Source organism: Microcaecilia unicolor, chromosome 9 (genome assembly GCF_901765095.1).
Source record: "Microcaecilia unicolor chromosome 9, aMicUni1.1, whole genome shotgun sequence".
Taxonomy (NCBI): Eukaryota; Metazoa; Chordata; class Amphibia; order Gymnophiona; family Siphonopidae; genus Microcaecilia; species Microcaecilia unicolor.
Genome location: NC_044039.1, coordinates 196,182,517 through 196,208,751, shown reverse-complemented (window position 1 = coordinate 196,208,751; position 26,235 = coordinate 196,182,517). Strand labels below are relative to the sequence as shown.

At 45.3% G+C, this 26,235-nt stretch overlaps 1 protein-coding gene across 4 annotated transcripts in view; it reads left to right on the top strand.

Annotated features, from left to right (window-relative positions):
- The window catches only part of EML1 (EMAP like 1), a 199,531-nt gene that overhangs the window by 69,529 nt on the left and 103,767 nt on the right, over window positions 1–26,235 (top strand). For all 4 annotated transcript variants that reach the window (XM_030213925.1, XM_030213926.1, XM_030213924.1 and 1 more), the window contains one exon: window positions 2,982–3,116. In XM_030213925.1, the coding sequence (XP_030069785.1) occupies window positions 2,982–3,116 (135 nt within the window). The remainder of the gene's footprint in view (window positions 1–2,981; window positions 3,117–26,235) is intronic.

Sequence of the window (26,235 nt, the reverse complement as noted above, 5' to 3'; positions counted from 1 at the left end):
GATTAGTAGTGGTGGAGGAGGAGCTATCTCCTCTTCTCAAACAGACATTAACTTTTGATCCCTTCCCCCCACCAAAGCACATGCTGTTTTTCTACATGTATACACGCAACTATCGCTTTCTGTTGCCAAGTCCTGCTCCCAGGTCTGCCTTCATTAGCCTTAACTTTTGCACCAGTTCAGTTGTAGCAGCAGAGGGTGACACAATAAAATATTTTCAAACCTTTGTATGTCTTTAATTCATTTTTATTCCTTTGTATAGGTTTGTTTTCATTTCTCTAGGCTTTTTCTTAATTATCTTAACTTTTTCCATGTTTCCTCTCACCTCTGACTTCTAAGATATTTTTTTCTCCTGTTACTTATTCTATTTTCTCAGCATTTTTCTAGATTTTTCCATCCTGTTGTCATCTTTCTTTTGCTTATGATAATAGGCTCCATTTCTTTTGTTTTCCTTGTTCCCCTTTATCCAAAATATATTCTTCCATTCTGTTCTTACTCCTCTCCTGATCTCTCAAGTATACCCCTTGCTTCTCACCTCCCCACTCACGCTTCTCCACTTCTCCAAAATTTCCTGATCTTTAACCTCTTTCCTTCTTCCTCCACCCTTCCTTCTTTGCCTCTGTCCTCCACATCACCCTTTGCTTCATTTTCTTTTTCCACTTATGCCCTTTCCACATCTATCTCCCCACCCTTCTCTCAGCTCTCTCCTTTTCTCCCTTCCTTACACTTCATCTTCTCTTACCTTTTCCCATCTCTTCTCAACAATTTCTTCTTTATCTCCCCTTCATTATATCTTTCCTTTTCCCTCTTGACCCTACCTCTTATCCGTTTCCCATCTTTCTTCTTCCCTCTCCCCAGCGCATTCTGTCTCACTGTTTTCCTTCCTCCTCCTGGCAAACTCTCCCTCCTTCATCTTTCCTGGTGCTCACTCTCTATCTCTCCAACCCCTCCTGGCACACTAATCACCAAAAAGCAGTCGAACATCATCCTATATAATAATTCTCACCTCCAACGTTCTAATGTGCCTGGTACCGTGGCTCCCTCGGAGGTGGTCTGCTAGGCAGTTTAGAATGCACTGACGTCAGTGATGTCACTGATAGCTGATTACAAGGCAAGGGGAGGAGTAGTTTCCCTACTCCTCCCCCTGCCTGGGAAACCGCTGTCAGTGCCCCCCCCCCCTCGGCGCAACACCCAAGCCCCTGCCCTGCAAAACCGCAAGCCAGGCAGAGGGAGGAGTAGGGAAACACGTGGAGCGTGTTTCCCTACTCCTGCCCCTGCCTACCAATCAGCTCTCAGTGCCCCCCCCTCAGCGCAACACCCAAGCCCCTCCACCCCGGCGCAGCACCCAAGCCCCTACCCCCCCCCTCGACGCATCACCCAAGACCCTCCCCCCGGCGCATCACCAAAGCCCCTACCCCCCCCCCCCCTCTTGGGCACATCAACTCCCTCGCCACCCGCAGCCGCCAATACTAACGCTGTCCGGCCGCTGCTGCTTCTCCTGTGGAGCAGCAGCGGCTGGTACAAAAAGAAAAAAGCCAAAAAAAGATTTTTAACCTGAAACGTGGCTCCGTAGACAGCCATCTGGCATTGGCTGTCACTGCAGCTGCTCCTCCTCTCCCCTCCACATCACTGCAGGAAGACCCCGGAGGAGCGCAGTGACGTCAGAGGGGAGAGGAGGAGCAGCTGCAGAGATGACAGCCAATGCCAGATGGCTGTCTACGGAGCCGTGTTTCAGGTTTAAAATCTTTTTTTGGCTTTTTTCTTTTTGTACTGGCTGCTGCTGCTCAACAGGAGACGCAGCAGCGGCCGGACAGCGTTAGTATTGGCAGCTGCGGGTGGCGAGGGGGTTGATGTGCCCGAGGGGGGGGGGGGGTAGGGGCTTGGGTGATGCGCTGGGGGGGGGGGTAGGGATTTGGGTGATGCGCCGAGGGGGGAGGGGAGGGTTGCTGGACATGGGTGGCTGCAGGGGGAGAGGAGGGTCGCTGGACATGGATGGCTGCGGGGGGGGGGGGCAGGAAAGAGGGAGGTGGGGAGGGGGTCCTGAGACCAGATGGGTGGCTGCAGGGGAGGACAGGGGAGACAGAAGGGACGCTGCAGGGGGGGTAGGGGGAGAGGAGGGTCACTGGACATGGGTGGCTGCAGGGGGGGGCAGGGGAGAGAGGTGGGTCACTGGACATGGGTGGCTGCAGGGGGGCAGGGGAGAGGAGGGTCGCTGGACATGGGTAACTGCAGGGGGAGAGGAGGGTTGCTGGACATGGGTGGCTACAGGGGGGGCAAGGGGAAAGGAGAGGAGGGTCGTTGGACATGGGTGGCTGCAGGGGGGCAGGGGAGAGGAGGGTCGCTGGACATGGGTAACTGCAGGGGGAGAGAAGGGTTGCTGGACATGGGTGGCTGCAGGGGGGGCAGGGGGAGAGGAGAGTCGCTGGACATAGGTGGCTGCAGAGGGAACAGGGGAGAGAGGAGGGCCGCTGCACATGCGTGGCTGCAGGGGCAGAGGAGGGTTGGTGGGGAGGGGGTCCTGAGACCAGATGAGTGGCTGCAAGGGCGGCAGGGGAGACAGGAAGGACGCTGCGGGGGGGGGGGGGGGATTACTTTGCTAGCGCCTGTTTCATTTCCTACTGAAACGGGCCTTTTATACTGGTAATTAATAATCTCATATGATTTATTGGTGAGATTTTGGGAACATGTTAACCTATTGAGCATAGATTTTGGACATATGCCCCACACATATAGAAATATCGACTGCTAGGAAAATACTATCTGTTGGGTCATTCATTTTTTAAAAATGTTATGCTTTTGTTTTCTGATGTAAACTTTATGAATTACATTGTTGAAGTTTTGTTGAATACGGAGGTGCACCATTTTCAGAAAGCTAAAATCTGAGTGCAATTTTGCACTTCTGTGATGTATTCCTTTTTCTGAAAATCTTTCCGAAAAATTTCAACGTAGAAGTACTGTACTAATTAACCTTTTTTTAATGTTAGTGCTAGCAAAAGAAACAGTTCTGCTGAACGCACATCATTAGGAGGTCGAAGAGAAAGCTGTGGAGATTCTAAAAGTAGCCGTAATCGTGCTGGATCCACCAGCAGTTCCTCAAGTGGGAAAAAGAATAGTGAAAGGTAGGAGAACAGTACCATTGTTACCAAGCTGATAAAATGTGAAACCATAGAGCAATCATCTGTTTGCTATTTTCAACTATGTTTGATGTGATGCTGCTGTTGATGCCAAAACCTATAGCAATATGTGCTAAGATGATGGTTTTATGGACTCTCTGTTTAATTAGTCTAAGCACACTTTATAAGGCAATAAGAAACAATGCTTTAAATTGACAAATTTACTTCAAACTGAAGAATCATTCAAATATTAGGAAAAAAGAAAAGTCTACTAGAAGAAACATTGGCATTTTGGAGTTTCCTGTTGACATAAGGGCCAGTTCTGTGGGTACAGAGGGTGTTGAGCACACCTAATATTGAGCAAGCTCCTTCATTGATTGGGTTTAGCACCCCCAATCATTTTGAATGGCTGGCACCTATGCCTGTTGATTTTGTGCTTAGGCATAGCCAAGAGTGTCACAGATTGGATATGCCTGGAGGTTTACACAGTCTCCTGAACCAATGCCAGTTTTTGCTGTCTTCTTAAAAGCCATCTACTGGGCTTTGAAGAATGCTACCGCATGACAGTTATAGACATCCGGTCCCCCTGAGGTATCCAGCAACTTCTCCTTCAAGTAATGAAAACTTTATCAAGCCTATGGATTCATGTGAGCTCAAGTACCTTACTTGGAGAATTATGTTGTTGTTTCTTTTTTTATGGGAATCAGTTCAGTTCACAGAGTTGATTAGCTCCAGGCCCTAGTGATTTGTGTATCATTACAAAATTTCATTAAAATAGAACAGAAGTCTGCATCCATCCTCTCTCTGTCTGAAGTGGTGTCAATAATGGAAATTTATCATTGTGGGTTACCATTAAGATAGGTTATTTTACCACAACTCGTGCTGTTTTAGCACAGGTTCCGTTTTATGCAATGATACTTGTTTACTAATGACCTGGGTTAACAGTAAAACAACTCCTCTTAATGATAGCCCATGTTGATAACTTCCCCCTTAGTTGCCCTTCTGATATCCGTCAACTTAATATAGAGAAATGTCACTATCTCTCTGGAGTGAACTAAGGGCTAGATGCACTAACCCCACGTAAAGAGCCCTTTCCTTACCGATCCCTTAGCGAATCGGTAAGGAAAGGGTATGCATGAAGGAAATCACTTGCAAATGAGCTGCTCGCTGTTAGCTCATTTGCACGCGATTTCCTTGGAAGCCAGTCGGCCAGCTGGACAAGCGCAGAGCAGCCAATCGTTATACTGGCTGCTCTGCGCATGCCAAAGACAGCTTCATGTAAAAAAAAAAAAAAAAAGTCGTCCCTGACGGGACTTTTTTTTTCCTACAGAATTTTTTGATGGGCGTCCTTCTTGGATGCATTTTTCTTACGACCACCACTGGAGAGAATCGGGACCTGCGAGGAATATTTGGACGTCCCTTTCGATTATGCCCCTCCTCCAGGTCTCTCTCAGCAAATCACAGCGCGTTTAGCTGTCACTGGTGTCAGCTAAACACGCTGTGATTGGCTGAGAGGCCTGGGGGGAGGGGCTCACAATCGTCCATTAGCCCTCTCAAGGAGCTTCAGCTGGTAAGCTCCTTCGTTCAACTTTTAAAGCAATGATTAAAATAAGTAGTAAGCCTTCACTTGGAGAAAGCTGCAAACGTCCAACACTTGGACGTTTTTTTTCCAGATTGTCGTCGTCCTTAGACATTTTTTGAGCTCGCTATAGGTGGTGGTCAGCCCTGCAAGAATTTTCCAGGGAGGTTTGAGCAGGAAAATAGCCAAAAAAAAAAAAAAAAAAAAAGACAGCTGTAAGGTTTGTACATTTTTTTCCTTCCGATTCCCTCACAGCAGCCCCAACGAGAGGTGCAGACCTCCTGTTAGGTTTTCCATGGTAAGGGGATGAGAAAACAGTAGTGCATCGCATACACATAATACTAATTTGCTCATCTGCATTCCGTTTTCGTTAGCTGCTACCGTGACAGGACAATGCCCTTTTGTGCATGTCCCGGTTTGCTACTTGTGCGTTAAACTGGCCAGAACTAGCTTAAAAACCACGTTGCTGGCTTATTAAGTTTAGTGCATCTGGCCCTAAATCTCGTAGAAAGTCCATCCAGTATTGTTTCTTTTTACCAAAATGTGATGGGCTCTCGATAATAAAGAATAACATCTCTAATTTGGTTGCAGCTTGCATCTCTTATTGTTTCTCAAACCATATTAGGGTCATGGAAATATTGATTACCAAGTTAAGGTTTATTTCTCTAGAAAAGATTTAGGTGATGGAAATTCTGAGTTTTGTTTAGAAATTCTTAAGTCGTTATTTCCTTGATATAGCTTCTTGTTAAACTCATGTCGTCATCTGTGGCACAGGAAGTCTTTTTTTTTTTTTTTTTTTTTTGAGATACAGCGATCAGAATTGAGTGCAGTATTCGAGGTGAGGTCGCACTATAACATAACATTTTAATTTATATTCTGCTAAAGCCAATATAAACATTAAGCAGATTACAATAAAATGTCAGCTAGAACAATACTAGCGAAAAACAAAATCAATAAACGACAGTACACCTAACGACTCCAGAACAGTTTTTAAACTGTTTTCTAAAAGACTGATAGTGAGAGACAAGTATTAAATCCTCTGGAAGATCACTCCACATGATAGACTAGAGCAATGTTTCCCAAGTCCAATCCTGGAGTACCCCTTGCCAGTCAGATTATCATGATATCCACAATGAATATGCATGATCTCTTTCATGCATCTTCATTGTAGATATCCTGAAAACCTTACTGGCAAGGGGTACTCTAGAATTGGACTTGAGAAACTGGACTAGAGGCTCGAAATAAAATCAGAGATTTCATCCCTTTAGGGGAAAGTTGTAAAAAACTGAGCTTTTTCTTAATTTCTGCCCTGTTATCACAATTTGAAAATAAGGATACATATATGGAGGTAATGATCCATATAAAACCTTATGAAGAACACGTAACAGTTTAAAAAGAGTTCTTCCCATCATGGAGGAATACAGAGGCATTATTGTATTCTTGGTCTTATTCACCATCCCTTTCCTAATAATTCCTAGCTTCCTGCTTTTTTGGTTGCTGCCTTACAGTGGGCAAAATATTTCAGCGTATTGTCTACAGTAACACCTAAATCTATGATTCGGATTATTCTTCCCAATGTACATCACTTTTTGCATTTGTCCACATTAAATTTCATCTGCCATTTGGATGACCAATCTTCCAATTTCCTAATGTCTTCCTGCAATTTTTCATAGTCCATTTGTGTTTTAACAACTTTGAATAGTTTTGTGTCACCTGCAAATTTAATCACCTCACTTATTCCGATTTCATAATCATTTATAAATGTGTTAAATAGCACCGGTCTCAGTACAGATCACTGTGGCACTCCACTATATTCACCCTCCTCCATTGTGAAAAATAGCAATTTAACCCTACCCTCTGTTTTCTGTCTAATAACTAATTCCTAATCCACAGAAGGACATTGCCTCCTATCCCATGACTCTTTAATTTTCTCAGGAGTCTCTTATGAGGAGCTTTGTTAAAAGCTTTCTGAAAATCTAGTTGTACTACATGAACTGGCTCACATTTGACATGTTCACTCATGGCTTCAAAGTGAAGCAAATTGGTGAGGCAAGACTTTCCTTGGCTCCATGCTAACTCTGTCCCATTAAACCACGTTTGTCTGTGTGTTCCATTATTTTAATCTTTATAATAGTTTCAACTATTTTCCTGGCACTGAAGTCAGGCTTATTGGTCTGTAATTTCATGGATCACCCCTGGAACAGTTTTTAAAAAATGGCATCAGATAGGCCACACTCCAGGTACTGTGAATGATTTTGACAACAGGTTACAGATCAATAACAACAGATCAGCTTTCATATTTGAGTTCTTTCAGTACCCTAGGGTGCATGCCATCAGGTCCAGGTGATTTACTACTCTTTAATTTCTCGATTTGGCTCAATACGTCTTCCAGGTTCACAGAGGTTTCTTTCAGTTTTTCTGCATTGTCACCCTTGTAAACCGTTTCTGGTACAGGTAGATCTCTTACATCTTCTATAAAGACTGAAGCAAAGAATTCATTCAATCTCTGTGCTATGGCCTTGTCTTCCCTGAGTACCCCTTTTGTTCCTTAATATCTAATTGTCCCACAGATTCCCTCACAGGCTTTCTGCTTCTGATGTACCTGAAAAAGTTGTTACTGTGAGTTTTTGCTTCTGCTTCAAGTTTCTCTTCATATTCTCTTTTAGCTTTCTTTATCAGTACTTTGCATCAAACGTGCCAGTTTATGTTGCTTCTTATTTTCTTCATTCAGGTCTTATTTTCCATTCTTTGAAGAATATTCTTCTGGCTCTAATAGCCTCTTTCACTTCACTTCACCTTTTATCTATTCTGGCTGTCATTTGCTCTTCTTTCCACCTTTGTGAGTACGTGGAATACATCTGGTCTGGGCTTCCAAGATTATATTTTTAAACAACATCCATGCCTGATATTAAAGTCCTAACATTTGCAGTCAATCCTTTTAGCTTTTTTTTCTAACCATCCTCATTTTATCGTAGTTGCCCTTTCGATAATTAAATACTGCTACAGATTTCCTTTGTGACTTCACTCCAGATATTAGCTCAAATTCAGTTATGTTAAGATCACTGTTTCCCAGTGGACCCAATACCATTACCTCTCATACTATGCCCTGCATTCCACTAAGGACTAGATCTAAAATAGCTCCCCCTCTTGTCAGTTCCTGGACCAGTTGCTCCAAGAAGCAGTCATTCGTTATGTCTATGAATTTTACCTCCCTAGCGCTCTCTGATGTAACATTTATCCAGTCAATATTGGGGTAATTGAAATCACTCATTCCATATCATCAAGCTGATCAATCCATAGACTGGTGGGTTGTGTCCATCTACCAGCAGGTGGAGATAGAGAGCAAACTTTTGCCTCCCTATATGTGGTCATGTGCTGCCGGAAACTCCTCAGTATGTTCTCTATCTCAGCAGGTGGTGGTCACACACAGCAGCAGCTCTGGCTAGGCCTCCAAGCCTAATCCTTAGGTTTTGTTGAGGCCTGGGGTTGAGGGCTCTTTTGAGCAAGTGCAAACCTGGTGGTGCCAGGTCCCTCCTTTTCTCCCCCCTCCCGCTGGCTCCGTTTAAAAAAAAAAAAAAAAAAAAAAATATTTTTTAAACGTCTTTAAAGGCGTTTAATTCGACGTTTCTTTAAACGTTCATTGCAGCTACTCACTGGGACACCAGTTCGTTACAGCTCGGAGCGGCAAGCAGGTAATTTTACCTTTTTATAGCGGGCAGGGGGTTCCCCGATTCTTCTCCTCGTGGCAATGGCGTCGGAGGGCGAGGGCGCAAAGGGTCGCTCCCCGGATCGCTGGAGCGCTTCTAGAGGGGATGCGGGGGTTTTACAACCTGATTCGCCCTTGATGGGTGATAGTTTAGTGACCGATGAATGTCCCGGTCGTTCCTCCGGCGTGGCGGTTTTTTCCCGCCATAAACGCCCATCCCCCGCTCCTCGCCTCCGCCATCTTGGCTGGCCACGCGGCTCGGACGGCTTCTTCGGGGTCGCCCTTGAGGTTGGAGACATTAATGCCATGAACGCCCTTAATTTGGGCGACGGCACAAAAGCGGCTAAAGTTAAGCGCCGTTCTTCCCGCGCGGCTCCTTCACGGAGTTTCGCGCCGGACGCCATTTTGGATGCGCAGCATGTCTCTCCCCCGCTATTGCGAGCGCCGGTTGAGAGTGCGTCTAGGGCTGTTGCCCAGGCTGCGGAAGTGCACAGTCTGGGGGGTTTCTCCCCCGAGTTTGTTTTGCTGCTGCATCAGGCTTTCCTCATGCAAAACGCTGCCCCTGCTCCCTCTTCTGATAAAGAGGTTGAGGTTCCCAGAGGTAAACGCCCTCGGGTTGATTTCCAGGCCTTGGAGGACTTTTGTCTCCTCCGATGTAGATGAGGGCAGCGTGTCTGAGGTCTCCCAACGATCCTTTGCGGATTCCTTGGAGGAGATAGATCCCCGCTCGGATGGAGCGGATGACCCCTCTGCAGCGCGGCTTTTTAGCCCAGAGGATTTGCCCAACCTGTTGTTACAGGCCATGGACACTTTGAAGATTTCCTCTCCGGAGGACGTCTCTCCCTCAGCCCCTGTTGGCTCTGCCATTATGCTGGGGACGAAGCGCCCGCCTAGAACCTTCCACGTGCATGATGCCATGCACACCTTAATTGCGGCTCAATGGGATGTCCCGGAACGAGCCTTAAAGTGGCTAGGGCTATGTCCCGCCTCTATCCTTTGGCTGTGAGTGAACGTGAGGCCTATCTGTGGCCTACCGTGGATTCTTTAATCACTGCGGTGACTAAGAAAACGGCGTTGCCGGTGGAAGGTGGCACGGCCCTAAAGGACGCCCAAGACAGAAGATTGGAGGCGGCCTTAAGGTCGTCCTTGGAGGCAGCTGCTTTAAGTTTGCAGGCCTCAGTTTGCGGCTCCTATGTGGCCAGGGCGTGCCGGACTATGGTGCAGCGGGCTTCCCCCTTGGATCATTCCTTGAGGGCTGATTGGCCGGCCCTGGAATCGGGCTTAGCCTATTTGGCAGACTTGCTGTATGATGTCTGGAGAGCCTTAGCTAAAGGCATGGCTCAGACAGTCTCTGCGCGGCGGTGGCTTTGGCTGAAACATTGGTCTGCTGACCACGCCTCTAAATCCCGCCTGGCTAGATTGCCTTTTAAAGGCAAGCTGCTCTTTGGGGTCGAGCTGGACAAAATCGTGACCGATCTCGGCACGTCTAAGGGCAAGAAATTACCAGAGGTCAGGGCTCGGGTTAGTACTCGTCCCGATACCTCCTTACCGCCCGGGCAAGTCGGGTTCCTCTGCTCCCTCTTCCTTCAAGAGGAATTTCTCCCCCAAGCAGCATTCCTTTCGCAGAGACCGCCGTCCCGGAGGTGCTCCCTCCGGTCCTCCCCCAGGGTCTCGTACCCAATGACGGGGCCTTGGTCCACGCCCCAGTGCAGATTGGAGGACGGCTGTCCTCGTTTCTGGGCGAGTGGACCACTATAACTTCAGACGCGTGGGTGCTGGAAGTCATCAGAGACGGCTACAAGCTAGAGTTCTGCCAACCCTTAAGAGACGGGTTTGTACTCTCTCCCTGCAAGTCTCCGGTCAAGCTGTGGTAGTGCAGCAGACCTTGGACAACCTGATCCGCCTGGGTGCGGTCGTTCCGGTGCCAAAAAATCAGATTGGCAAGGGACGTTACTCCATTTACTTTGTGGTTCCAAAGAAAGGAGGTTCTGTCCGGCCTATCCTCGACCTCTAAGGGGTCAATCGGGCCTGGAAAGTGAGGCACTTTCGCATGGAGACTCTCCGCTCTGTTATAGCGGCAGTGAAGGCAGGAGAGTTCTTGGCTTCCTTGGACATCAAGGAAGCGTACCTGCATATTCCCATCTGGCCTCCTCTCCAACGCTTTCTGCGTTTTACAGTCCTGAGACGACACTTCCAGTTCAGAGCCCTCCCTTTCGGGCTGGCTACTGCTCCGCGGACCTTTTCCAAAGTAATGGGGGTCATAGCGGCCTTCCTGCTAAAGGAAGGAGTACAAGTCCATCCTTATCTGGACGACTGGTTGATCCGAGCCCCCTCTTATGCAGAGTGCGGCAAAGCTATGGACCGGGTAGTTGCTCTTTTGAGCTCCCTGGGATGGATCATCAACTGGAAGAAGAGCCAGCTGCGCCCGACTCAGTCCCTGGTGTATCTGGGAGTTCGATTCGACACCCAAGTGGGCAGAGTGTTCCTGCCAGACAATCGGATTGTCAAGCTTCAGGCTCAGGTGGACCAGTTCCTAGTAGCCTCTCCCCGTCGGGCTTGGGACTATGTGCAGCTGTTGGGCTCTATGACGGCCACGATGGAAGTTGTGCCCTGGGCCAGGGCTCGTATGAGACCGCTTCAACTCTCTTTGCTGCAGCGCTGGACTCCGATGTCGGAGGATTATGCTGTGCGCCTTCCCTTGGACCCAGCAGTGCGCAAGGCGCTGAGCTGGTGGATGCAGACGGACAAGTTGTCTGCGGGAATGCCTCTGGTGACCCCAGAGTGGATTGTCGTCACGACGGACGCCTCGTTGTCGGGCTGGGGAGCCCACTGCTTGGGAAGGACAGCGCAGGGGCTCTGGTCTCCTGCAGAGGCAAAGTGGTCTATCAACCTCCTGGAACTCAGAGCCATTCGGTTGGCGCTTTTGGAGTTCATCCCGGTACTGGTGTTGAAGCCTGTACGGGTCCTGTCGGACAATGCCACGGCTGTGGCCTATGTCAACCGCCAGGGAGGTACCAAGAGCGCCCCTCTAGCCAAGGAGGCTATGAATCTTTGCCAGTGGGCGGAAGTGAACCTGGAGCAGCTTTCAGCAGCCCACATTGCCGGAGTCATGAATGTCAAGGCGGACTTTCTCAGTCGCCATACCTTGGAGCCCGGAGAGTGGCAGCTATCTGCTCAGGCGTTCTTGGACATCACGAAGCGCTGGGGCCAGCCGAGCCTAGATCTGATGGCGTCATCGGCCAATTGCCAAGTGCCGCGCTTTTTCAGCAGAGGACGGGACCCTCGATCCCTGGGAGTAGATGCTCTTCTCCAACAGTGGCCGACACAAGAGCTTCTCTATGTGTTCCCGCCCTGGCCCATGTTGGGCAGGGTGCTAGACCGGGTGGCAAAGCATCCCGGCAGGGTAATCCTGGTGGGTCCGGATTGGCCCAGGCGTCCCTGGTATGCGGACTTGATCAGGCTCTCAGTCGATGATCCTCTGCGGCTGTCAGTGGAGCAGGGCCTGTTACATCAGGGTCCCGTGGTGATGGAGGTTCCCTCCCCCTTTGGTCTTACGGCCTGGCTATTGAGCGGTAGCGTCTGAGGAAGAAGGGCTTCTCAGACAAGGTCATCGCCACTATGCTGAGAGCGAGGAAGCGCTCTACTTCTACTGCTTACGCCAGGGTTTGGCGTATCTTTGCAGCGTGGTGTGAAGCAGGCTCACTTTCTCCCTTCACTGCTCCAATTTCTTCAGTGTTGGCGTTCCTGCAAGAAGGTCTGGAGAAAGGCCTGTCGCTCAGTTCCCTTAAAGTCCAGGTAGCGGCTCTGGCTTGCTTCAGGGGCCGCCTGAAGGGTGCTTCCCTGGCTTCGCAGCCAGATGTGGTGCGCTTTCTCAAGGGAGTTAATCACCTGCGCCCTCCTCTGCACTCAGTGGTGCCTGCGTGGAATCTCAACCTGGTACTAAGAGCATTGCAGAAGCCGCCTTTTGAACCCTTGTCGAGGGCATCTCTGAAAGACCTGACGTTGAAAGCAGTCTTTTTGGTGGCTATCACTTCAGCCAGAAGAGTTTCCGAGCTCCAGGCGCTCTCATGTCGAGAGCCTTTTCTGCAGTTCACTGAGGCAGGAGTGACTATTCGCACAGTGCCTTCCTTCCTGCCCAAGATTGTTTCTCGCTTCCATGTGAATCAGCAGCTCTGTCTCCCTTCCTTTCGTAGGGAGGACTACCCAGAGGAGTACTCTGCTCTTAAATATCTGGATGTGAGACGAGTCATCATCAGATACTTGGAAGTGACCAATGATTTCCGGAAATCGGATCATCTGTTTGTCCTGTTTGCAGGTCCTCGTAAGGGTCTGCAGGCTGCTAAGCCTACAGTGGCAAGATGGGTCAAGGAAGCCATTGCAGCGGCTTATGTGGCCGCGGGGAAGGTGCCGCCTATCCAGCTGAAGGCTCACTCCACGAGAGCTCAGGCGGCCTCGATGGCAGAGGCCGGATCCGTCTCCTTGGAAGAGATATGCAAGGCGGCAACTTGGGCTTCGGCTCATACATTCTCCAAGCATTACCGTTTGACTGTGGCTGCATGGGCGGAGGCCCGGTTTGGAGCTTCAGTGTTGAGGTCAGGGATTTCAATGTCCCGCCCTGGGTGAGTACTGCTCCGGTACATCCCACCAGTCTATGGATTGATCAGCTTGATGATATGGAAGGTAAAATTATGTATAATCATACCTGATAATTTTCTTTCCATTAATCATAGCTGATCAATCCATAGCCCCTCCCTGATATCTGTACTGTTTATATTCTGGTTGAATTTTAGGTTCAAGTTTAGCCTTCAGTTACTTCAGGAGGACTTCGTGTTCAAGTTCTTCTTTCACTTGGATTCTTCAAGAGTTGAGACGACTTTGTGTTACAGTGAGCTGCTGCATTCCTCTCCCCTCCGTTTTACGGGGCTGGATTGAGACATAAATTCTGCCGGCACTCCCTCCCGCTTCGTGCGGCTGTAGGGCAGCTTTGTACCCCTCCCGCTTCGGCGGTGTTAGGGTCAGTCAGCTCCTCCCGCGGTTGCGGTTGCAGGATAAGCCAGATCCCCCCGCATCGGCGGGTGTGGTGTCCCTCCCCCGCTCCGCGGGGATGAGCTGGACGGATTCCCCTCCCCCACTTGTGTGGGGATGAGCTGGGTTAATTCCCCTCCCCCGTTTCGGCGGTGGTGAGCTGGGCAGAGTGTCCCTTCGTGGGTGTAATTCTCTAAGTGCTGAGTCCTGCGGATGGAGCTTTGATATCGACATACTGAGGAGTTTCCGGCAGCACATGACCACATATAGGGAGGCAAAAGTTTGCTCTCTATCTCCACCTGCTGGTAGATGGACACAACCCACCAGTCTATGGATTGATCAGCTATGATTAATGGAAAGAAAATTATCAGGTATGATTATACATAATTTTACCTTATTATACTGTTGACCAATTTGCCAGCTTTCCTAATTTCTTTAAACATTTCTTTGTCTGTTTGTTTTGTCCTGGTGGACGGTAGTACAGCCCTACCAGTATTCTCCTTCCCTTCACACATGGAATTTCTGGCCATAAGGATTCCATTCTGCTTTCTGTTTCATGTAGAATGTTTATTTTGTTTGACTCAATTCACTCTTTAACATGTTGCACAACCCCTCTTTCAGTTTCATCCACTCTATCATTGTGATATAATTTGTACCCTGTTAACACAGAGGGGCATTATTCGATATGACGTCTAAGTCCAAAATTCAAGTGGATAATATAGCTATTTTCAAACCAGAAAAAGAATTCTTTTTTTTTTTTTTTAATGGCTATTTGCTGGATGTTTTTGAGCTCTGTGCATTTATCTTTTTGGTCCATTTTGGGGGAAAAAAAACCCCAACAAAATCATCCAAGTGAAAAATGCACAAAATCAAGCCATTGGGATATAAGAGGAGCCTGCATTCTTAGTAGACTGGCCATACAGACATCCTAGGAGAGCAATGGGGCACCCTAAGGGGCACTGCAGTGGACTACAAATAAATGCTGCCAGGTACACATCTCACCATTACCCCCTTATCTTGTCTGTGGAGTCCCCCAAACCCACTACCTCCAAGTGTACACCACTACAGTAGCCCTTATGGGTGTAGGGGGCCACCTATATGTGGGTACAGTGGGTTTCTGTTGAGTTTTGGAGGGCTCACAATTTCCATCACAAGTGTAACAGGTAGGGGGAGGTATGGGCTTGTGTCCACCTATGTACAGTGGTGGAAATAAGTATTTGATCCCTTGCTGATTTTGTAAGTTTGCCCACTGACAAAGACATGAGCAGCCCATAATTGAAGGGTAGGTTATTGGTAACAGTGAGAGATAGCACATCACAAATTAAATCCGGAAAATCACATTGTGGAAAGTATATGAATTTATTTGCATTCTGCAGAGGGAAATAAGTATTTGATCCCCCACCAACCAGTAAGAGATCTGGCCCCTACAGACCAGGTAGATGCTCCAAATCAACTCGTTACCTGCATGACAGACAGCTGTCGGCAATGGTCACCTGTATGAAAGACACCTGTCCACAGACTCAGTGAATCAGTCAGACTCTAACCTCTACAAAATGGCCAAGAGCAAGGAGCTGTCTAAGGATGTCAGGGACAAGATCATACACCTGCACAAGGCTGGAATGGGCTACAAAACCATCAGTAAGACGCTGGGCGAGAAGGAGACAACTGTTGGTGCCATAGTAAGAAAATGGAAGAAGTACAAAATGACTGTCAATCGACAAAGATCTGGGGCTCCACGCAAAATCTCACCTCGTGGGGTATCCTTGATCATGAGGAAGGTTAGAAATCAGCCTACAACTACAAGGGGGGAACTTGTCAATGATCTCAAGGCAGCTGGGACCACTGTCACCACGAAAACCATTGGTAACACGTTACGACATAACGGATTGCAATCCTGCAGTGCCCGCAAGGTCCCCCTGCTCCGGAAGGCACATGTGACGGCCCGTCTGAAGTTTGCCAGTGAACACCTGGATGATGCCGAGAGTGATTGGGAGAAGGTGCTGTGGTCAGATGAGACCAAAATTGAGCTCTTTGGCATGAACTCAACTCGCCGTGTTTGGAGGAAGAGAAATGCTGCCTATGACCCAAAGAACACCGTCCCCACTGTCAAGCATGGAGGTGGAAATGTTATGTTTTGGGGGTGTTTCTCTGCTAAGGGCACAGGACTACTTCACCGCATCAATGGGAGAATGGATGGGGCCATGTACCGTACAATTCTGAGTGACAACCTCCTTCCCTCCGCCAGGGCCTTAAAAATGGGTCGTGGCTGGGTCTTCCAGCACGACAATGACCCAAAACATACAGCCAAGGCAACAAAGGAGTGGCTCAGGAAGAAGCACATTAGGGTCATGGAGTGGCCTAGCCAGTCACCAGACCTTAATCCCATTGAAAACTTATGGAGGGAGCTGAAGCTGCGAGTTGCCAAGCGACAGCCCAGAACTCTTAATGATTTAGAGATGATCTGCAAAGAGGAGTGGACCAAAATTCCTCCTGACATGTGTGCAAACCTCATCATCAACTACAGAAGACGTCTGACCGCTGTGCTTGCCAACAAGGGTTTTGCCACCAAGTATTAGGTCTTGTTTGCCAGAGGGATTAAATACTTATTTCCCTCTGCAGAATGCAAATAAATTCATATACTTTCCACAATGTGATTTTCCGGATTTAATTTGTGATGTGCTATCTCTCACTGTTACCAATAACCTACCCTTCAATTATGGGCTGCTCATGTCTTTGTCAGTGGGCAAACTTACAAAATCAGCAAGGGATCAAATACTTATTTCCACCACTGTATAGTGCACTGCACCTATGACTAGACTGCTCCAGGGACCTGCATGCTGCTCTGATGGACCTGAGTAAAACATCCGAAGCTGGCATAGAGGCTAGTAAGTAATGTTTTTTTATCACATTTTGGTGGGTGGGAGAGGGTTAGTGACTACTGGTGGAGTAAGGGGGAGGTCATTTCTGATTCCCTCCAATGGTCATCTGGTCATTTAGGGCACATTTTTGTGCCTTTATTCGTTATAAAAACGGGTCTAGCTCAAAACATCATAGTTTTAGTCCTGGATGGTTTTGTTTTGTTCCATTATGGCTGAAAAACATCCATGTGTTAGGAACGCACTGATCCTGCCCTTAACACACCCCTGACACACCCCCTTGTGATTTGTACACAGTTCTGACATACTTCATAGAGGAACGTCAGAAAAATTGGTTTTGAAAATACCAGCTTGGACATTTTTGTGAGAAAAACGTCCAAATGCAGATTTATGCCACTTTTTGGACATTTTTCTCTTTTGAAAATGAGCCCCACAGTGTCCCATTGATTGCCCTTTTTCCACTAGGGCTCAGAGATGCCTATTTATATCTGTCTCTTCATTTAGTGCTATATAACTCTATCTTATTTTTTAGGCTTCTAGCATTTGTATACAGATACTTCAAATTGTCTTTTTTTTCTTGTATCTACAAGCTGCTAAGAAGTTGACAGGATAATCTGCATCCGTAAGTACATAAGCATTGCTTATGGAGCCCAGCACCCTGTCACCGACAGCGGCCAAAAGAACAAGCAATTTGTCCCGCCCATCCTAGAAATATTGTATTATTCCCTCGTCCATTCAATAACATTCTATGGCTTTCTCCTCCAGGAAGCCGTCCAACCCTTTTTTTGAAGTCCGCTAAGTTAACCGCCTTAACTACCTTTTCCAGCAGCAAATTCCAGAGTTTAACTACACATTGAGTGAAGAAAAATTTCCTCCGATTCGTTTTAAATTTACCACACTGCAGCTTCAACGCATGCCCCCTTGTCCTAGTATTTTTGGAAAGCGTAAACAGGCGCTGCACATCGACCCGTTCCATTCCACTCATTATCTTATAGACCTCTATCATATCTTGCCTCAGCCGCCTTTTCTCCAAGCTGAAGAGCCCTAGCCTCTTCAGCCTATCCTGATAGGGAAGTCGTCCCATCCCCTGTATGTCGCCCTTCTCTGCACCTTTTCCAATTCCACTATATGTTTTTTGAGGTGCGGTGACCAGAATTGAACACAATACTCGAGGTGCAGTCGCACCGTGGAGTGATACAACAACAGAATAATATCCTTATTTTTGTTTTCAATCCCTTTCCTAATGATACCCAACATTCTATTTGCTTTCCTAGCCGCAACAGCACATTGAGCAGACGTTTTCAGCGTATCATCAACGATGACACCTAGATCCCTTTCTCGGTCCGTGACTCCCAACGCTGAACCTTGCATGACGTAGTTATAGTTTGGGTTCCTCTTTCCCACATGCATCACTTTGCACTTGTTCACATTAAACGTCATCTGCCATCTGTCTCGTAAGGTCCTCTTGTAGTTTTTCACAATCTTCCCACGATTTGACTACTTTGAATAACTTTGTGTCATCGGGAAATTTGATTACCTCACTAGTTACCCCCATCTCTAGGTTATTTATGAATATGTTAAAAAGCAGAGGTCCCAGCACCGATCCCTGAGGGACCCCGCTAACTACCCTTCTCCATTGCAAATATTGACCTACTCTGTTTCCTATCTTTCAACCAGTTTTTAATCCACAGTAAGACACAACCTCCGATCCCATGTCCCTCTAATTTCCTCTGTAGTCTTTCATGAGGGACCTTATCAAACGCCTTCTGAAAATCTAGATACACAGTATCAACCGGCTCACCTTTGTCCACATGTTTGTTTACCCGCTCAAAGAAATGCAGCAGATTGGTGAGGCAAGACTTCCCTTCACTAAATCCATGTTGACTTTGTCCCATTAGTCCATGCTTTTGAATGTGCTTTGTAATTTTGTTCTTGATTATAGTCTCTACCATTTTGCCTGGCACTGACGTCAGACTCACTGGTCTATAATTTCCCTGGTCTCCTCTGGAACCTTTTTAAAATATCGGCGTTACATTGGCCACCCTCCAATCTTCCGGTACCACGCTTGATTTTAAGAATAAATTACAAATCAGTAACAGTAGCTCTGCCAGCTCTCCCCTTAAACACTCCTGGCTTTCTTACCTCTCTATTGGGATTCCCTAAATGTCCTGTTTCAGTAGTATCCTTTGAGGTTACTCCACCCCACCACCACCAATTTTAGTTTAAAGGCTGCTTTATCTCCTTTTTAAATGCGAGTGCCAGTATCCTGGTTCCATCCTGCCACTTCTGAGGAAGCAAAGTCCAGATTATCTTCACTTGGACAGGTTTACCTCGCAACCATGTTTAGTTCTGCTTCCCAGCTATAGGACTGACTTTTCTGCTAGCCTGGAATCTGTGGTGCGGCATTGACCCTGTCCCTCACTTGTGTCATCATATGCAGCCCAGTAAGCAGTATTTTAGCATTGCACTTCAGCGGCATGCCTCAGATGGGGCATGCCTAAGGGGTGTGTAATGCCCCTCCTATTCCCCTTTGTGGGCAGCTTTGAGGGCTATTTTGGGGACAACGTTGGCATTGGATTTTTAGAACAGACTTAAATGGTTATGTCTTTTTAAAGACGTTTTTGCTAGCTAGTTATAAGTAATGAAAATGCTTTTTTCGTGTGCTTATATTTTACTTTTACTACTTTTATCTTAGGGTGGGGTTGGAACTACTAACAGGGAACAGGATGCTGGGGGCATTTGCCAGACTCATGGCAGATCTGGTGACAGTTTGAGATCCTTACCTCATGCAGTTTCTGAACTCCCCCCAGACCTTTTAACTCCTGTCCCTGGCATTTATTTTAATGCTCACTCAGTAAAGAATAAGACACGTTATTAGAGATGTTGGACTTGCTTTTATTACTGAAACTTGGTCAGTTGACTCAGATCATCCTACCTTTCAGAATTTATGTCCACTTGGCTTTTCATATTATCATAGTGCCATAACCATCAAGAAAGGAGGTGGTATAAAGGTAATTTATAGATCTTTTCTTAATTTGATTAATCTAAAAAATCTATTCAAGAAAACAATTTGGAATTAATGTCGTTAAAATTGATTGATTGAATCTAAGCAGGGTGTTTTACTTGTTTGCCAGGCACTAGGGTCCTGGGCCAGAATTCAATCGACTCTTTTTGAGTCCATAATGTATATGTCCTCTTAATTCTCTAGGGTATTAATTCTTGGAGATTTAAATTTACATTTAGGAAACAACTTGGACGTGAATTTAATAGCTTATAGATCTTTATTACAAACATTACACTTTACTGAATTATCATTTATACCAACATGAGAAAGGGCATTCATTAGATATTATTGTATATTCTGATTGAACTAATTTCTCTACTTGCATATCTAATCTAAAATGGACTCATGTCACCTGGTCTGACAGTTTTGTAGGGGAACTTATTCTTCCTCTTTGTTTATCTAAGTATCACTACAGCTCAAAACTGTCCCTAGTATATACCAAGAAGAAGTTTGATAGCACTCAATTTTGGATTATTTTTTGCCTGCACTTTCTATCATAGTTTTTGATATGACCCACAACAAATTGTTGGATATCTGGAACATTAATATCACTAAGATTCTAGTCGGAATAGCTCCAGTCTCTGCTAGATTTGTGACTGCTTTGTGCAAGTCTGCATGGTACACTTCAGAACGCCGTGCACTCAGAGTGCAGAAGACTTTAACATGCCTGGCGAAAGTCTAAACAGCTGTCAGCTAAATTATAATGGAAATGTAAGATGCATTGTTATAAACGAGAACTTTCTAGAACTAAATGGCTATATTATGCTAAAGTGATTGGATCTGAATGTGGTATTTAAAAAGCTCTTTTCAGGCTGAGGAATGAGATAACTTCATGTCCACAATCTTCTTCAGATATGGAATGTCCTGAGGCTAAATTATTTTTCTGAAAAGATTGACATCCTTTGTAGATCTTTGTATCAATTTGTGTACCCCATCTAAGGTTTGTCATCCTTAGTCAAAGGATAAACATTCTATACTGACTGACAAAAATTGGTCCACTTTTTTGAGAATATCTGAAACCTTAGTAAGTTCCCTACTTTATAAATTGAGTTTGTCATCCTGTCTTTTTAGATTCACGTCCACCTTTGATTTTTAGAAGTCCTCCTTCAGCTGCAGTACAATGGATTTCAAGATTAGTAAATCATTATCTAAAGTAGGCATTTTTTTGCCCGTTATGGGCAAAATAATTCTAACTCCACTCATAAAATCTCTATCTTTAAACTCTACCTTGCCATCTAACTACAGGATGATTGCTAATATCCCATAATTTACAAAACTTCTTGAATCTCTATAGTTTCAAAACAATTGATGGCTTGTATTGATACATTTTCTGCTTTACATCCTTGCCAAGATGTGTTCCGTCCTTTTCATAGTACAGAAACCTCGTTATTGGCTTTAATAACTAGGGTAAGGCAGAAAGGCTGTGCTTTTGCAATGTGATCTATCTGCAACCTTTGATATGGCGGACTATGATATCTTATTGGTTCTACTAACAGGATTAGGAATAGAGGGGGTGGTTCTAAAATAATTTCAAAATTTTATTCAGTCGTTCATATTCCATGAAAGAGTAGGGCGTTTTCTCACAGTTTTGGTCCCCCTAGTTGGTGAGTCCCCCAGGGTTTACCCTTGTCTTCAATAGTTTTTTAACATCTTTATGAGCACACTGTGTTAGACAAGGGTGAATTCCTCTATTCACACGCATACAATATTTTTATCTTTCAGGAAGCTGATCCTAGTATAGATTTTAGTTCTTCTAAAATTATGGCCTGTATTTTAAAGATTCAAACATGGAGTGATAGTTTTTGTTTGAAGCTTATCCTTTCCAAGACCAAGCTTTTTTTGGTTTTGAACCTGGATTCAGTCACTTTCTGTATTCTGTGACCATTGATGCAACTGTTTCCCTTCCATCTGAATATACATCACAAGTTCTGGAAATTATTTTGAATTCATTGCTTAACTTTTCAGCTCCAAGTGAATAGTGAAATGCAAAATGCATTTTTAAATTAAAACATAGAAACATGACAGCAGATAAAGGGCCAAGAGGCCCTTCCTCAGCAACCACTATCTCCTCCTTTTCTTAAGGGATCCCACATTCCTATCCCACGCTTTCTTAAATTCTGACACAGTCCTCGTCTCCACGACCTCCACCGGGAGGCCATTCCATGCTTCCACCACCCTTTCCATGAAAGAGTAGTTCCTTAGATTCCTCCTGAGCCTATTTCTTCTTATTGTCATCTGCACTCTCATTCCAGAGTTTTCCTTCATTTGAAAAAAGGCTCACCTCCTGTACATGAATGCCACTGAGGTATTTGAATGTCTCTATCATATCCCCTCTCTCTTACTCTCTTCCAGTGTATTCATGTTGAGATTTATAAGCCTGGCCCTATACGTTTTATGGCAGAGACCTCTTACCACTTTTGTAGCTGCCTTCTGGACAGACTGCATCCTGTTTATATCTTTCTGTAGGTGCTGTCTCCAGAATTGCACACAGTAGTCCAAATGGGGTCTCTACAAGGGCACTATCGCCTCTTTTTTTTTTTTTTTTTTTTCCTGCTGGTCATCCCTCTCCTTAAGCACACAAGCATCCTTTTGGCTTTGACCATCACCTGTTTGGCCACCTCAAGGTCATCAAACACAATCATCCCGAAGACCCGCTCTTCTTTTGTGCACAGAAGCACTTCATCCCTGATACTGTACCATTCTCTTGGATTCTTGTAACCCAAGTGCATGACCTTGCACCACTTAGCATTAAATCTTAGTTGCCAATTTTTGGACCATTCTTCAAGCTTCGCTAGATCATTCCTCATACCATCCACACCCCTCAGGGGTGTCCACCCTATTACAGAACTTGGTATCATCCGTAAAGAGACAAACCTTAACAGACAGTCCTTCCACAATATCACTCACAAAGATGTTAAAAAGAGCTGGACAAAGGACCGAGCCCTGTGGTACACCACTGATAACATCATTTTCCTCAGAGCAAGCTCCATTTACCACTACCCTCTGTCTCCTCCCATTTAACCAATTTTTAACCCAGTCAGTCATTTTGGGTCCCATACTGAGGGCAGTCAGTTTATTTATCAGTTGCCTGTGCAGGACCGTGTCAAATACTTTGCTAAACTTCAAGTACACATCTAGCGCTCCCCTCGCATCCAACTATTTGGTCACCCAGTCAAAGAAATCAATCAGATTCATCTGACACAACCTGCCTCTAGTGAAGCCATGCTGCCTTTAGTCCTGCAGTCTATTCGATTCGAGAAACCTCACGATCCTTCACTTTAGAAGCGTTTCCTTTAGTTTACTCACTACCAAGGTCAGACTGACAGGTCTGTAATTCCCAACCTCCTCCTTGCTTCCGCTCTTGTGCAGAGGGACCACATCTGCTCCGGGACCACTCCAGACTCTAAGGAAGCATAGAAGAGGTCAGACAGCGGAGCCATCAGAACATCTCTGCGTTCCTTGAGTGCCCTTGGATGTATCCCATCAGTTCCCATCTCTTTGTCCACTTTTAACATAGTAACATAGTAAATAATGGCAGATAAAGACCTATACGGTCCATCCAGTCTGCCCAACAAGATAAACTCATTTACATGGTATGTGATACTTTATATGTATACCTGAGTTTGATTTGTCCTTTCTTTTCTCAGGGCACAGACCGTAGAAGTCTGCCCAGCACTGTTCTTGTACTAAGTTCTGAAGCTAACGTCGAAGCCCCTTAGAATTTACACTCCAGCCCTATCTATTCAGTCACGATCAGGGCATAGACCGTAGAAGTCTGCCCAGCACCCATTTTGTTTCCCAATTACTGGCGTCGCCACCCAATCTCTGCTAAGATTCCACGGAACCATTCCTTCTAAACAGGATTCCTTTGTGTTTATCCCACGCATTTTCCTTGGGGACCACACATTATTGGGACTCAACAATTCTGGCCATGACTGTCGCCTTGTCACATTGTTTCTTCACCTTTAGATCCTCAGACACCAACACCCCAAGGTCTCTCTCCTGAGTCGAGCATACTAATTTCTCCCCTCCTATCCGGTATCTCTCTTTTGGGTTTCTGCATCCCAAGTGCATCACTCTACACTTCTTGGCATTAAGTTTTAACTCACTCGAGCTTAAAGAAATAAATGAAACTCCAACCACAGCTTCACACCCACTGTGTAACTCGAAAACTGCTTATTACCGCTGTCACTCCCAAGCCTCACACTATGCATTAAATTGTGGAGAAAAAAAGCCTCAGTTGTAACAAGAAATAATTTATACTTGGGGATATCTAGAGCACTCACTAATATTTATAAGTCTTAAGATATATATATATATATATATATAATATATATAATAATTCTCCACCAGTTGCCCTATAAGGCAACAAGATTCACAATTGCAATGAATTAAATATTATCTCTGTTGAAATGCAGTATCCTGCGCTGCCAAATTTAAAAGTGTGTACCCAGGACACAAAAGACCACCTATTTAGTTTCAGAAAAGGTTTATTTAATATACAAATCATGTAAATAATATTGCAAGAGGTAGTTTTAAGGATCTTACAGAGAATCTGTGCTTAAAGTCAGGCAACAGGTTTAAATCAAAAGTTATAAGTTACTTACAGTCCTTGCTACAAAGCATGAGCAGCATGAGGTAAGCACGTGATTGCAGGAGGAAGGAGAGTCTCTGTAGCAGTGGCAGTGGGATAGAAGAGCTCTGCTCTGTGTGTGTGGAACAGCTTCTGTCTTTTATACATTGCAAGTTGCAGGAGGATATGATCACATGAACCTCAGCACTTGCTTCCTGGTTTGCACTGGATAATGCCAAGGCATTATGGTTAATGTAGTGTGTTCACATGATCACATTATAAGTCTTTCCTTTCTGCATATGTCCTGGCGTCTTCTTGTCTGATAGCTGATGGGAGGCGGCAGGTATACATCTGATGACAGGCAAATGTTTTGTTTATGGTTTTCCTCCGAGTCCTTTGTCTTCAGTACCTGGATTTACATTTTTCCAGACCCTCTGTCTGCAGTTGTGTTTAATTTCTGCAGAAGTCTTGATGAGCCTTCAAGTATTCACCTAGTCATGCTTTTGTTATCAGTCCTTGTTAGGTGGGAGGAGAAGGAAGCTATATCTTTGTGAAGCCCAGTACCTTTTGTCTCTGTTAAGTGTTTGTAATTGACTAGCCCTGCTATCAGAAGTTCCCAGGAAAAGGGAGGGGAAAGAGGGGCTTGAAGTTCAGATCAGTTTCCCTGTTGCAGTTTCAATTAGTCTTTTAAAAACTGTATTTTTATATTGTTATACATTTGTATCTGATTCAGCCCAATCAATAATTATGCTACACATTTAATTCTGACAATTAGACTCATATCATGCTACAAGTAACACCACCCAGCCAGCCCGATACTTCGGACTATAAGGCGTGAGCCCAGTGTACCATCATCTGGCTTAAAAAAAAAACTCCACTCAGTGCGTCTAAAATGGATGTAGAATACCTCTCTCACCTTTATTGCTAGGGTGACAAGCGTGTATATGTCTATACAGATCACAGAATATAATTTAAATCAGTTCTTTTCAGTTGAATTCATGCAATCTCTATCAATTCAATGGTTACTTATCTCAGCCGAGGTGATCCAGTCATAAACAACTTAGCTCATAGTCCAATCGCTTCAGTGTTCTGCTGTCTTCAATATTACCAGCTGATCGACCCAACAGGGAGTCCCCGTTTCGCTTCTGCTGCGTCAGGGGTTTTTGGTTTTTTTTGTATTACATCTGAAAAATTAATTCTGTGTCTCATATGCTGCATCAAAAAAACAAGCTGTCAGAGAGACGCCAACGCCATTTTAAGGAGGTTTACGCTTCTCCCATTCTCATTCAAGCCAGCCAATCAGCCTTTGCTAGCTCTGTCTTCATGCAATCAGTGGAACCAATATCATTTGAAGAAAAAATGTGTCTAATACCAGAAATCTTTAGAATGCAGACCCCTCGACCCGAACATTCAAACCGTCTGGTTCGGTCGAGCTGAAGAAAAATATCCACTTCTGTTCTAATTGCCGCAACGCACGACCCATATCGCCTCTCCTTTGGGACGGTCTTATTTGCTCCAATACTGTACATACTAAATTGTCAAACTGATGGTGTTGGATTTCACAATGAGTCACTAGCAGAGCCTCCTGCTTCAAAAGTTTGAGACACAAGCGGTGCTCCATCAATCTAGTTTTTAAACTTCTCGTGATCTGTCCGATATACAGTAAGTCACAGGGGCATTTAATTAAGTATACCACCCCTGCTGATTCACAAGTTGTAATAGATCTCAAAACACATTTATTTCCAGTTGTGGGATGAATAAAGACATTCCTTTCCTTCATAATATAGCATACCGAGCAATGACCACATTTCTTGTGAAAACCCACCTCCATATGCATTTTCCTTGGGGACCACACATTATTGGGACTCAACAAATCACCTAGATTGCAGCCTCTCTGGTAAGAGAACAAAATGTTAGATCTCGCAAATACAGGATGTGTCCTCAAAAGATCAAAATGTCTCTTCACAACTTTGCTAAGCCTAGTGGTATTCGCATTGTACTTCATTACAAAAGGAAATATATCCTCGCTTTATTTAACTGCTTTATATTGCAAAAATGATTCCCTTGGATTATGCCAAGCCCTTTTCGCTGCTTTTTTTACAAGATAATAAGGATATCCTCGTTGGGTCAGTTTATAGCTCAATTTACTGGTGCACATTTTAAATTCCTGATCTGAAGAACAGATCCTCCTATATCGTTAAGAATTGAGCAAATGGAATATTCTTTTTCATGTGTGGGGAATGCATGCTTGAAAAGTGTAGTAAAGAATTCCTATCCGTCTGTTTTGAAAACACCGTGGTTC